Source organism: Staurois parvus, unplaced genomic scaffold, assembly GCF_062004578.1.
Source record: "Staurois parvus isolate SC_StPar_1 unplaced genomic scaffold, SC_StPar_1.0 ptg000719l, whole genome shotgun sequence".
In the NCBI taxonomy this organism is placed as follows: Eukaryota; Metazoa; Chordata; class Amphibia; order Anura; family Ranidae; genus Staurois; species Staurois parvus.
In genome coordinates, this window is record NW_028318515.1 from 4,057,044 (window position 1) to 4,071,383 (window position 14,340).

The 14,340-nt window shown below is 42.1% G+C and overlaps 1 protein-coding gene across 1 annotated transcript in view; it reads left to right on the forward strand.

The window, feature by feature from the left end:
* Positions 1-2,841: 2,841 nt before the first annotated feature.
* AACS (acetoacetyl-CoA synthetase) overlaps positions 2,842-14,340 on the forward strand; it is a 159,580-nt gene continuing 148,081 nt past the window's right edge. Inside the window, exon 1 of the mRNA XM_089653715.1 lies at positions 2,842-3,039. Coding sequence (XP_089509841.1) covers positions 2,910-3,039 — 130 coding nt within the window. The 5' untranslated portion in view covers positions 2,842-2,909. The remainder of the gene's footprint in view (positions 3,040-14,340) is intronic.

A 14,340-nucleotide genomic window follows, 5' to 3' on the forward strand; every position in this document is an offset into this window, starting at 1 on the left:
CTCAGAAAGCTGGCCCATAGAATTGTTGTGAGTTGGATACAACTGAACAGATATAGACACTCAATTCTACCTGAAGGCATGGCAGTGGTGTGCCTTCTACCTCTATATAGACACTGTGCTAAAAGGTGTTCCTCTTTCTTTCTGAGTAAGTTGAGCACTATGAACCTGTCATCGTAGGCTGAAATAACCACATGTAGGAATATCTATTACCGTTAGGTGCCAGTTGAGTGCTAGAAGATCCATCCATAGAAGATCCATTGCTGCAAGGTGCCTTAGTAGCCCCTAAACCCAGAGTTGACCACCCTATTCCATTTCCAGGCTCGGCAGTTCTATGGAACTTTCCAGCACATCCCTTGATCCAGTTCCAAGTGCCTCTCCATTGGTTGTTGAGATCTTGCTTTGCACTGTGTGATGTGCTGAGAACGTTTCACAAAAACCTTTTTGTCTTCTCCTCACAGTAGTGGATCTTCTTGGCAGCTCATGGTTCCTACTGAGAGCTTTACTTTTTTACTCAGTTTAAAAATAAAATAAACTCAAGTATAAAATCCTCTTGCAGATCCCCTAACATACATATATGTTGCGGGTTTGGAATGGTTTACTGGGGCTATGGCGCCATCTGTCAGCCATAATCCCTGTATTAAAATTTTCAGCCGGTGAAGTTCTTTTTCCTAAAAGCGATCTGAGCATCTGATTAGCCACTGGCTTGCTTTTAGAAGCAACAGGAGGGCCTCCTGCTGCTTGCCATGGTTTCTCGGGATTAACGTCTCACTGGGAGGACCAGCAACCAATCTGGAGGTTTGTGCATCTAGCCATAGAGGTTAAGAGAGACCATATTGTCTCTGATCACCTCTATGATCTAGGAGGCCAGAAGCAACGTCATGAAGTCACTTCCGGTTTAGGGCAGATGTAAACACTGCTTTTTTGGGAAAGCATCAGATAAATGTTATTTTTATTTGATACTTTCAAGGGTAGAGGAGAGATCCGGAGTCTTATATCTCCATAAAGAGGACCTGTCATGCTTTTTCGTTATCGTAAGGGATGCTTACATTTCTTGTAATAACAATAAAAGTGATTTAAAAAAAAAGAGCCCTGCCACACTGCAAAAGTGGATCAAGAATGGTTTGAGGAACACAGCAATGAGTTTGAGGTTGACTTGGCCTCAATCCAAGTGAGCATCTGTGGTATGTCCTGGAGAAACAGGTCCTATCCATGGAGGCCCCACCTTATAACTTACAGAACTTAAAGGATCTGCTACACAGGGCTTGGTGCCAGATACCACAGCACACCTTCAGAGGTGTAGTGAAGTCTACACCTTGATTGGTCAGGGCTATTTTGGTGGCAAAAGGGGGACCTACTCAACAATAGGTGGGTGGTATTAAAGTTAAAGCGGATTTCTGGCCCACCCTCTCAAAAATTAAAAGTCAGCAGCTACAAATTCTGTAGTTGCTGACTTTTAATATTAGGGCAATTACCTGTCCAGGGATCCAGTGGTGTACTCACCCCAAGCCAATTCTTCAATCAGCTATCTGGTGCTGACGCCGCCATCTTGACTAAGGGAAACCGGCTTCACAGCCGGACTCCTACTGTGCAAGCGTGAAGAGTGCTGCGCTTTTTGAATGAGCCGCAGTCTTCTGGGACCTGTGAAGTGTCCCAGAGGGCTGCGGGGGGAAGGAAGTCGATCCAAACCAGGTACCCCCTCCCCCCCCCCCCAAAAGGTGCTAAAGGTGGCAGCAGAGGGGGCAAATAAGCAGAGCTTCCACTTTTGCTTTAAGGCTGGTCAGTGTATGTAAACCTGTATCCCACTAGAATAAAATGGATTGTTGTAACTGCTTATAAAGTATTAGCTGAAGTTTGGCTTCCATTTGTTAGTGTATCTAAATTTTCTAGTCCATCTAACATTCCCCGTTCCCCAGACTGACAACACTGCTGTCCAAAGGTGCCTCTGTGCTCCCTCATTCATAGTGGGGGTGCTCTAATACAGGAGGTGTGTTACAGCCAGATCACCAGGTGAAAACAGAGGGGAAAAAACCCTAAAAAAAGGAAAACTAATGCAACCACCACATATAATGACTGGTAGGCTGCAATATATTACATTTTTGGTTTTGGGTTTAATACCACTTTAAAGTATAACTAAAGGCGGAACTTTTTAATTTATTTGGATGGAGTGGAGAGGGAGTAGAACCCCTGCCAGTTTTTATTGCTGTCTGTGTCCCCGTTAGAGAGATTCACCCTATTTGTCCTGTTTACCATTATCAGTGACAGTGAAAGCAAAAGAAAATCCCAGATTTTTGGTTGTCCCCAGAAAAGAAATAGAGGGGAAATCCAATGGGTATATATGTTCTGGTGACCTGAGGGGTCCCCAAGGGATTCCCTTAATTTGCAGGGATTTCCTCTCACTTCCTGTTTGGTTATGGGACAGGAAGTGAAAGGAAATCTCCCCAATGGGACATAGATGGTGAAAAAAATCTGACGGGTTACTCTATCCAAAATAAAAAAACATTTTTTGCCTATAGTTCTATTTTAAATAATACAAAGACAGAAGGAGGATGCGAATGCATAACCTTCACAGTCTATCAAATACAGCCTCAGTCAAATCAGCCAGAATGTTCATTCATTCTAACTCTCCTGTCTAGTTATACTTTTGTGACCTCAGCTCACCCTATGGACTGAAGCCTGTATTCCTCATATCAGCCACATTTTCTATACAAGTCATTTCCATAGTAGAGTACATAGACCTGACCTAGACACTCTGCACCTTGTGGAGCAAAGCACATCAGATGATCCAGACAGAAGAGTGTCAGGGACTACTTTACTGCTGGGCGGAGGAATACATCTCTCCTCTCATGTAAATAAGAATCGTGTCAAACTGTTGCAGGCACAGAGAAGTGCAGACACACCAGAGATCCAGCATGTCTAAGAAGGAGGATCCGATGGAGGAGATCATGGAGTCCAGAGTCATGTGGTACCCTGATAGCAAGAAAATCACCCAGATGGACCAGTTCAGGGCCAGGGTGAACAGGAACTATGGGCTCAGTCTGGGTGAGTGACAGCAGAGGATGGGAGTACACATGGGGTCAGCCCAGGGCAAACAACTCCAAGTAACAGCACTTCCTCACTAGTCCCAATATACCAGCTTCTAGCCACAGATCACCTGACACACATCTGTTCATTATTTGTGGGTGCTGTTCCTGGGTTATAGACTACATTTTGGTGTTTGATAAAAACTTCTAGTTTTCCGTGTCCAGTTTTTTTTCTTTCCATTATAATAATTATGTAATTTCCATGTTTTCTACAAGTAAAAATCTGCAAATATGCATCTAAAGTGTACATTAGTGCAAGCAACTGCAGCCTGTAGCTGTGTAGTCCTACTTCTATTGAGGTGTATCCAAAACCTCCCCAAATAAATAGAAATACGAATAACAATATTATTATTCCTTACCCAGGAAAAATTATTATTATTATTATACAGGATTTATATAGCGCCAACAGTTTGCTCAGCACTTTACAATATAAAGGGAGACAATACAGCAACAATACAGTTCAATACAAGAGGGTTAGGAGGGCCTGATCCTGGGAGCTTACAATCTAAGAGATTTATATTATGTATGTAGGTTTATGGTGTCTATTTCTGGAAAATTTTACATTTTCTTTCAATTCTATTTATAGAAATTGAAAGCATTCACTAGGGGCGGACTGACCATTTGGAAACCCGGGCACTGCCCGAGGGCCCGGTGTCAGTAGGGGGCCCCATGAGATACCCTTGGTACCTTTTTCATAGGCTTTTTTTTAGTTTGGGCAAAGACACAGGGGCCCCATGATCCCCTATTGCCCGGGGGCCCCATGAGTTGTCAGTCGGCCCCTGGCATTCATACAACTGTCGCAGATATTCTCATTTTGCCTAATCTGTTTATTCCGTATGATCCTCAGCACCATCTGGTGACTATAATATGATATTTTTCTGAAATGGGACAAGCAGGAAAATATTGCATTATGGCCACTAGATGGACATGACGATCAGGAAATAAACATATTAGACACATTGCAGGGATGGTTGGTGGTGGTCGTGCAAATGCTGAGACATTCCGTAGCTTTTTCTTTTTTAAGCCTGGGTTCACATATATGCGATGCGGTATATTGCATGTGATTCGCACAAGAACTGCACCGCATTCCTGTGCAAATCGCATGCAATTTGTGTGCGGTGCGATTGGAGCCATACATTTTGTATGGCTCTGATCTTGACGCACCAAATATGCTCAGGACCCTTTTTTTGGTCGCAGATATTCTCATTTTGCCTAATCTGTTTATACCGTATGATCCTCAGCTCCATCTGGTGACTATAATATGATATTTTCCTGAAATGGGACAAGCAGGAAAATTTTGCATTATGGCCACTAGATGGACATGACGATCAGGAAATAAACATATTCAAAACATATTAGACACATTGCAGGGATTGTTGGTGGTGGTTGTGCAAATGCTGAGACATTCCGTAGCATTTTCTTTTTTTCTTTTTTAAACCTGGGTTTACATATATGCGGTGTGGTATATTGCATGTGATTCGCACAAGAACCGCACCGCATTCCTGTGCAAATCACATGCGATTTGTGTGCGGTGCGATTGGAGCCATACATTTTGTATGGCTCTGATCTTGACGCACCAAAAATGCTCAGCACCCTTTTTTTGGTCCGCACTCGGATCGCATAGGTATTCACACCTATGGGATCTGATTCTGCACATTGCACCGCATTTTGCGGACCGCTTTCGGGGTGTCGTTAACATACACACTCGCAGTGGTTCGCATGAACGGGGTGCAATTCTGATGCTGTGTGGAATTCGCACAGAAAATGCTGCGAATTCCTCACCGCATCAGTGTGAACCAGGGTTTAAGGATAAGTTCACCTTTGGGAACATGTTATTTGTTCTACCCATTTTTATGGTGTAACATGTTCTCAATGCTGCAGCCCGATTTCCCCCCTGTGGCAGAAGTACAGGGAGTCAATTTTTTAATAGAACGCAGCCGTGCAGGGCTCTACCCATGCGCCCACGTCATTCATTCACAGAGTTCTGTGAATGAATGAACTACGAGTCCTTAGCAGCTGTCGGCTTGTAGTTCTCCATGAACTACCACGATGCTGTGAAGCATCGTGGTAGTCCATTGATCCTTCCTGTCAGTATATCTGCTTGCCTGTACATCCTGTACAAGTGAGCAGATGTACTGACAGGCCTGCAGGAGACCTGCATGGCACCAGCGATCTGATCACTGGTGCAATACTTTCCAGGCTCCTGCAGCCAGAAATAATAAATGCACATTTTTTTTTTTTTACCTGCAAAAAAATGTGCATTTATTATTTGTGGTCAAAAGGTGAACTTATCCTTTATCTAGACACCCTAGACCACGGGCGTCTAACTGGCGGCCCTCCAGCTGTTGACAAACTACAAGTCCCATGAGGCATTGCAAGATTATTATTATACAGAATTTATATAGCGCCAACAGTTTGCTCAGCACTTTACAATATAAAGGGAAACAATACAGCTACAATACAGTTCAATACAAGAGGGTTAGGAGGGCCCTGCTCCTTGGAGCTTACAAGCAAGATTGACAGTTACAAGCATGACTCCCAAAGGCAGAGGCATGATGGGACTTGTAGTTTTGCAACAGCTGGAGGGCTGCCAGTTTGACATCCCTGCCCTAGACCCTTATGCATTTCAGCTTTTCGCTGTTTGCAGGCCAACAATATGTCCAAATAAATGACACTTCCTGTATACGGTTGACAACACTGCTTTCCTATATCCTGCATGCAGTAGCAGTGTTGTCAGCCTAAGTTGTTCACACAGCAATGGAAAGCTGCTGGAGCGCTTTACATTGGCAGTCCTCCGTTGCCAGTTGCAGTAAGAGGCGGTGTGGTGCGCATTTCAGCGCATCACATGGATCCCCCCCCTCTTTTTTTGTACAAACTTTATTTAAAGTGTACAAAATGTACACTTCATTCATGGCAATGTACAGCAGTGCTGTGGTTGCGGTGCTGATTCAGCACGCTGCACTGCGATAAAATGCAGCATGTCTACATTTCAGTGCAGCCATGGGGCTGCTTTGCAGTGTTAATGGGACACATAGGAAACAATTGTTTCCTGTGTGTCCTTGCGGTGACAGATGTTTTACAATGCGGTCAAACATCTGTCACTCCACACAGTGTGAAATGACCCTTAATGTGTGCTTTTTCAGTGGACTACTGCACCAACACATTCAGCATCATCCTCTGATGACAGCCTCACACCTCCCCCTGGACTGCTGGTGTACCCAATACCCAGTGCAGTGCTGGGGTGGTGTGCAGGAATGCTAATAGGCAGGTATGGTACTGGGCCTCCTGTGAAGTTGGTAGAGATGGCGGTTATTTTGTTAATAATAACCGTGTGACTGTTTTCTTTAGCAGCTGATATTCTCAGAGTTGTGTGTGTAATCTATAACGCCATAAGTAGACTAATAGCAACCTTACATGACACAAATACACAATGCTGAAATGTGTGCGTCAGTAACAATGGCCTAAGGCTAACCTGACAATTCAAAATGAGCATGTAGAACATTCACATAGAGTATAATTAACTCAAAGATGCTAATAAATTTTATAGTTATTATTGTTATTTGCGTAATAACCTTCCTTGTGCAATGGAGGAATCCCTGCTGGCTGAATGAAAAGAAAATAACCCTCTCTGGCCAGCTTTAGGAAGGTTTAGACACGCTATCCAGTGTTATTGCACGTGTCCCCATTGGAAGGGAAATTTCCTTCCATTTCCTTTTCCAGTGATTGTTAGAAGAACAAGAAGTGATTGCAAATCTCTCAAATGGAGGCAGAAATGTCTGCAATAGGTAGGTTTCCTTTTATTCCCTGTCCCAGTAATGGAAATCAGACAGGGGCGGGCTGGCCATTGGGGAACTCGTGCACTGCCCGAGGGCCTGGGGTCAGTAGGGGGGGCCCCATGAGATGTCCCTGGTACCTTTTCATATGCTTTTTTGGGTGTGGTTTGAGTGTGGGTGAGGACACAGGGGCCCCATGATCCGCTGATGCCCAGGGGCCCCATGATCCCCTATTGCCCGGGGGCCCTACGAGTTCTCAATCCGCCCCTGAAATCAGATGAACCAAAAGTGATGGGAAAGCTGTCAAATAGGGATAGATGAGTCCATGTGCAGATAATTTGCTTCCATTTTCTGCCTTAGGAATTGGGAGTCAGGTGAACAGGAAGTGATGAGAAAAATTTTAATTGGGGTCAAAAACCGCAACAAAATGTGTTTATTATTATTATTTTTTTTTTTAGCTAAACAAGGTAAGAATACAATACAATACAATAGTTTAATTGTTTTGTGTGCCTTGCTGTCTGGGTGATCCCTCCTCCTCTCATTTTTTGTCCTGGTGTCACTGAGACAGTGTGGGGAAATCTCCTCCGTGCAGAAACTGGAAGTAAGAAAAAAAATTTGCCTTGAGTTGGATTTAAGAAGAGAGATGCTCATGTTAACCTCTGTGTAAATGCCCATGATTGTGCCACACTTATATGGGCAGTTTACTTGCAGCAGTCCACTTAAAGTAGAAGCTAGAGCTGTTAGTGTCCAGCTTCAGTCTAACGTGTTTTTGTTTTTTAATTGGATGAAGACTGGAAGTGAGGAGTAATCTTCTGAAAAAGGACACAGCAATAAATATTTACAGAGATTCTGAGCTTTTCCCCATTTTATCCAGACCTAAAAGAAAGGTTTCCACTGGAGTAGGTCTCTTTAAAGGGAATGTAGATGATATTTTTTGTATGTAAACCTATAATGCAGATCAGTTTGATGCAAATAGTCTTATTGTGGTAATGTTTTAAAAACCTGGTTCCCTTGCTAAAGTGGTTCTAAAGGCTTAAAGAAGAACTCTGGGGAAAAATGTTTTTCCCCCCCCCATGCAGTGGGGTTTGCCTTCACTGCATGGGTTAACTGCTTGTTTTTGTCCAGGGGACTGGAGAGCTGAGATTTATTTACCTAATCCACTGATCCTCCCAGCACAATTGTATGTCTGCGCAATTTCTAGTTAAAGTAGCGCAGTGCTGAATAGCAAAAAAAAAAAATGCCCTGACCATGAAGGGGGTAAAATCTTCCAGAGCTGAAGTGGTTATTTAATTAAAAAAAAAAAAAAAAAAAAGGTGGTGGTGGGTCACTTACTTTAGGATTACCAGGTTTCAAGATGAAATCTGGGGATATCCTACTGACCGTGCCCATTTTTAATCATTTCCCCAAAACCTTGCCCACAAAATCACACTCCCCGTTCTTTAACACTTCCTGAAACCATTGGTCATAGACTTTTGAATCAAGAGGCAGACATTCAAGGTATAAAGACAAATTGTTGTAACAGTGGGCAAGGCTTAAAGTGTTAGGATTAAAGAAAACCTGAGCCCATGATGCTATGGGCATAGAGGGTGTAAAGCAGAGAGCTCAGGATTAAGTCATGCAGAGAGTTCATTGGTCAGGATTAAGTCATGCAGAGAGTTCATTGGTCAGGATTAAGTCATGCAGAGAGTTCATTGGTCAGGATTAAGTCATGCAGAGAGTTCATTGGTCAGGATTAAGTCATGCAGAGAGTTCATTGGTCAGGATTAAGTCATGCAGAGAGTTCATTGGTCAGGATTAAGTCATGCAGAGAGTTCATTGGTCAGGATTAAGTCATGCAGAGAGTTCATTGGTCAGGATTAAGTCATGCAGAGAGTTCATTGGTCAGGATTAAGTCATGCAGAGAGTTCATTGGTCAGGATTAAGTCATGCAGAGAGTTCATTGGTCAGGATTAAGTCATGCAGAGAGTTCATTGGTCAGGATTAAGTCATGCAGAGAGTTCATTGGTCAGGATTAAGTCATGCAGAGAGTCCATTGGTCAGGATTAAGTCATGCAGAGAGTCCATTGGTCAGGATTAAGTCATGCAGAGAGTCCATTGGTCAGGATTAAGTCATGCAGAGAGTCCATTGGTCAGGATTAAGTCATGCAGAGAGTCCATTGGTCAGGATTAAGTAATGATCAGCGCTTGTTAATGTATTCTTCTGGTCAAAATATTATGGTCATTAGATTGCATTAAAAAGAAAATGCCTAAACATGATAGTGTTAAAGCATTATGTGCGTTTGGTGTTTTTTTTTTTTTTTTCTGCCCAAACGGTCCTCTCCTGAACGCACTGGTGGTGCCGTTTCTTTTTCTGCCTCTAAACACCTGTAACTGCCTATGTGTGCATGGACACATAGGCTAACATAGAGAGGCAATTTGAGACAGAATAAAAGGTCAAACACCTTTTAAAAGTGGCATTTTTGAAGTGCTGTGTGCATTAAGCCTTAGACTGGGTTCACACTTGAGCGATTTGTAGCTTGAAGCTCCAAAAATGCTCAAACTTAAAAAAAAAATCAATTTTTCTCTATGTTGCCTGTTCACACCTGATCTCATGAACAGGCACCATAAAGAGCAATTGATTTTTTAAGTTTGAGCTTTTTTGGAGCTTCAAGCTGAAAATTGCTCAAGTGTGAACCCAGTCTTACACCCCGGTCAAATCAAACACTACTTTGAAATCGTGCGACTTACACTGAAGTTTCAAAGTTGGATGACATGCAGATTTTAGGTGTGATTTGCAAGACATCTGATACAGATGTCTAAGCAAATCGCACCAAAAGTAGTGCATGTACAACTTTAGAAATCGGTGTGGCTCCGACCATGTCAGAACTGCACCGATATGACACCTCTAATTGCGGACAATAGGCTGCGATTTGCAAGTCGCATGGCATGCAAATCACATGCCAATTCGAATAGAGTGTGAAAAGGGGTCTTAGAGTAGGAATCCCAGTTGGGTTTTTATTGCTGGGGCTACGTTCGAGAAACCCTCACAGAAAAAATGAAGGGAACTCTCCAACAGCAAAATAGACTGAAATAAAATGCTTTTCTTTAATAGCATACTGAAACTGTCTCAACTGGCAACCAATCATTTTTTCTCTTTAACATTTTCATACAGCTTCCGAAATAAAAAATTAAAAGTTGACTGACCACACTGCAGTTGAAGCAAAGTTTGTAGCAGACAGTAACAGTCTATTTCTGTCTGTCCTTGTTGCAGATTTTCCCTCACTTCTTTTTTGGTGAAACCATTGCTAGCAGGACAGGAAGTGACTATAAATCTCTTGCCTCTTTCACAGGGCTGGTCGGAGGCTGTTTAAAACAAGCGTTTGAGCTGTGGTTATACCCAACCGCATTTAAAAGATAGCTTACACAAATTTACCGCAGCTTGTCAAATTGACAGGTGGCATCACCTGTCAATCTTGCCCTTTCAAGTTGATTGGACCAGCCACCACGATCACCAGCCAGATGTTTGCCTTGTGGTCGCGGTGCACTATTTCCATTTTAATTTGCTGCTTGGCAAAACAGGTATGCAGGAGGCACATAGGAAAAAGCTCCCACTGGTGTCTTAACCTCACTACTGTCAAACATTATTATTCAAATATACAATGCTTCTGCAAAAAATTCATATGTGCTCAATTAACTTCTCTAATTTATGCAAACATACACACATTTGATATAAATATCCTATAAAACATCATATTCTGTATGTCTATATAAATTAAATACTCTATAAAAATTCACATGTCTAAATGCAATATATAGCTCCCTGAAGAGGTCGCAAGGACAAAACGCACTTAGGGGCAGAGTAACATGACATCATCCCTCACACAGCCTGAGCTCATACCAGGCTGAGGGGTGGAGCCGGGACTGGCAGTAAGAAAGCGTTGTATTTGGGTGCTAGGAGACAGCACTGGGAAATGTAAGTGTTTCTGGAACTATGCGTTTATAAAATAAGAGGATTTTTTACTATGGCGTTTCTATTTGCTTTTCCCATAGCCTTCATGAGTGAATGAGATGAAGGTGATATTAAAGGGACGAGCACTGAGCCATTAAAGGAGTGGCTAATTGGGCAGCACAGTGGCTAATTGGGCAGCACAGTGGCTAAATAGCACTTCCGCCTGGCAGCACTAGGGTCATTGGTTTGAATCCCAACCACAGCACCACTTGCCTGGAGTTTGCATGTTCTCTCTGTGCCTGTGTGGGTTTCCTCTGGGTACTCCGGTGTCCTCCCACACTCCAAAGACATGCTGGTAAGTTAATTGGATCCTGTCTAAATTGGTCCTAGTATGTGTATGTATGAACGTGAGTTAGGGACCTAGATTGTACCCCCCCAAGGGTTAGGGACTGATGTGAATGTACAATATATATGTAAAGTGCTGCTTAAATTGACGGCTTTACAGTATATAAGAACCTGAAATCAATAAATAAATTACCCTGGTGGATAAGAAATGCAGGAATGGAGGAAAGCGCCATTGTTTTCTATGCACGCAAGTTGACCCAGGGCTGAGTCGGTCAAACAATCTGGTGAGTGAGGAATGAAGGTGGAGGATAGCCACGTGGTGACAGACAGTGGAAGAGAGGACATAGTGAATGAGAACTTTATTTTTGAATCAGATTACTAAAAGTGGACATTTGTACTTTTATGATTTATGAGTAGCACGGTGCACTTTATGGAAAAAAAATTGCATTGTTCTATTGTACTTTGTATTGGTATTTGAACACATATGAATTTTTATAGAAGATTTAATTTTTATATATGGACACCTATAAAGTTTTATAGGATATTTATTATTATTATATGATATCAGATTTATGTATATGTTTGCATGAATTGGAGAAGGTAATTTGAGCACATATGCTAAAGTTCTGTGTATAGTATGTATTTGAATAATAGTCTGATCATACTAGGGGTGATTCGATACAGCAGCAGAGTAGATAGGGGATAGTGGGTGAAAATAATTTGTATAGTCTCAAAAATTTTTGGGTTGATTTGCAACTAAACAGATTTTGATCATAAAAGCTTATGAGGCATTAATGATAGTCAAAAATTATTATACATTGGGTCCTTTGTTTTCAGATTGGCCTGTTGAGCACAGAGCCAAAATCCATCAAATCAATTCAATGAAAAATAGTGACAGTACTGATGTTTATTGTTGCCACTAGTCAATAACAAAATGGCAGTAGCACTCTAAATCCCAGTTTACACAGACATTGGACAATCTGCAACCTAAAATAGCTCCTACGATTGTGCCATCATTTTTGTTTTTCTAAAAAAAACCAAAAAAAACCCCAGCAAGTTGGATCAGGCACTTTTGATTGCAGCATGAAAATGACGTATTGTAGCTGGCACACTAATGTTTCCAAAAATGAACGATTTGACAGTTTTTTTTTTGTTTTTTTTTGTTTTTTTGTTTTTAACTCCTCTATGGCCAGGTTAACTCTCCTAAATTCTATTCTGGAGAGCAACCTTGAACACACTGTCCTAAAAGTAGACATTTGCAAACCATTTCACAAGCTTTAAATAGTTTTCTTTTCAAGTTTTAATATACTTTAGTCCATGAGTGTTGAAAAGACATTTTAGTGGTGGCTGTAGCTTTAGGCAAGGTTTTAGTAAAGTAAAAGCTTGTTTAAAACTAAAGCCAGCACGCCCATTTAGAGCTGTAATTATCTCTGCAAGACTGGAGCTCAAGGGTGATTTAGGGGATTCAGGATGCAGCTCTAAGATGACAAACATTATTAATGCTGTTGTAAATATTCACTGATGGTTTAGTCAAGCACTTGCCAAAGATCTATAAAAAAAAAATTCTCATTTTGACCCAAATGCTGTTTAAAAAAAACCTCAAAACGTATTATTTGATTGCATCTTTGTTTACAATTGAGACATATGCATTGAGCAATTGGCAGGCCGCTGAGCTGTGCATTCATCCGCCTACCAGTACCATCCTGTGCTGAGTTGAAAAATGCAGTTTCTACTTACCATAGGATTCAGACTGACATGATCACTTGTCAGCTGGATGTGGAAATAAATGCTGTGATGTAAGTGATGAGTACATAGCTGATCAGTCTTGCAACTTCAGCCCTGCACTGCTCGCTGGTCTAAGGCTTTTAGATGAGGGTAGAATTTGCAAGTAAACAGACTGCAGTGTCAAATGCCAGGACATCCAAGAGTCTGTGTTCATTTTAATATGGCACAATGCAAAGAAAAAAAAAAGGGAAAAAGAAAACTATTTTCTGAGTTTTGTGTTTCCCAGATGTTAGGGAGTGCTTGGCATCTAATCCAATGTTCCTACCTTTTAGGTCTGAGGGTGAGAAAAATTGTAACATCTAAAAATGAATTTCTAAAATTGCCATTAGGCTGACACTGGACAGGCACTGTATTCTCCTTTTTGTTTCCCAATATGTATTACATGATCTGCCTATTGCAGCACCGGTGGTCACATACAGATATGCTACTACAATCACATTGTCATGCTGCTTAACTGCTGTCTGTCTCGCTGTAATGGGTGCTCCTGTTTCACTCTCTCTGCAAATGGCTTTTGAGCTGCTTGCAGTCCACCACCCAGTGATGTTGACTGTTACACCCCGATATCCTGTTGGTTTGTCTTAGAGCCTATTCCATCATTGGAGAACTTTTTAGCTCTGTTGAGTGTGGCTGGCTTCTCTCCCCTTTTGGCCAAGGTTCTTACCAAAGTCATGCAAGACTTTATGGCTCAGATCACTTGGTTATTTGCTGACTCTGGCTACAGAGACAATAGGCACGCTCCCATGCCTTCTCTTGCAGATTTGGTATATGATCCGCCCTCAACCTGACTCAGACTGTTATTCTGAGTCACTCCAGTCTTTTCCTGATGAGCTTTTCCCCGAGGAGTTTCATTCCACTGCTATTACTTCAATGTTTCAGCTGGTATTTAGGTGGTAAAGCTAGTGGATCAGCTTCTTGCCTCCACTGCTGTTCCAACTCTTTCTCAGCCAAGATTTGAAAAACCCTGACAAGCTGTTTAACCCCCCCCCCCCCAAGCACTTATGTTTGCCTTGTACACATTTGGGGAGCATTTTGTTTAAATTTAAAAAAAAAAAGTTACTTACTTGTCCAGAGATCCAGTACTGTTCTCACCTGGGCCGGTTCTTTGCCAGTCTTCAGGTCCCCAGTGCCGGCATGTTTACTAAGGGAAGCTAGCTATGATGCCTTGCAGCTTCACAGCTGGCTGCCCATTGCGCATGCGCAACCCTCGCTGCTATTTGTGAATGGTCCCAAAAGGCTGCAGGTGAAGGAGGGTGCGAACTTCTGCTCGTCAAAGCTAGTACCTGCTCCCCTCAAAAAAAAAAAGTGTCCAAAAGCAGTAGAGGAGGGAGAAAGGAGGCAGAAAAGTGGAACTTCCCCTTTTAGGGAAGTTTCCTTCTTTTTCTGTTAAATGTTCCTTTTTGTTTCTTCACTCAACATTGAAGTCCCCAAG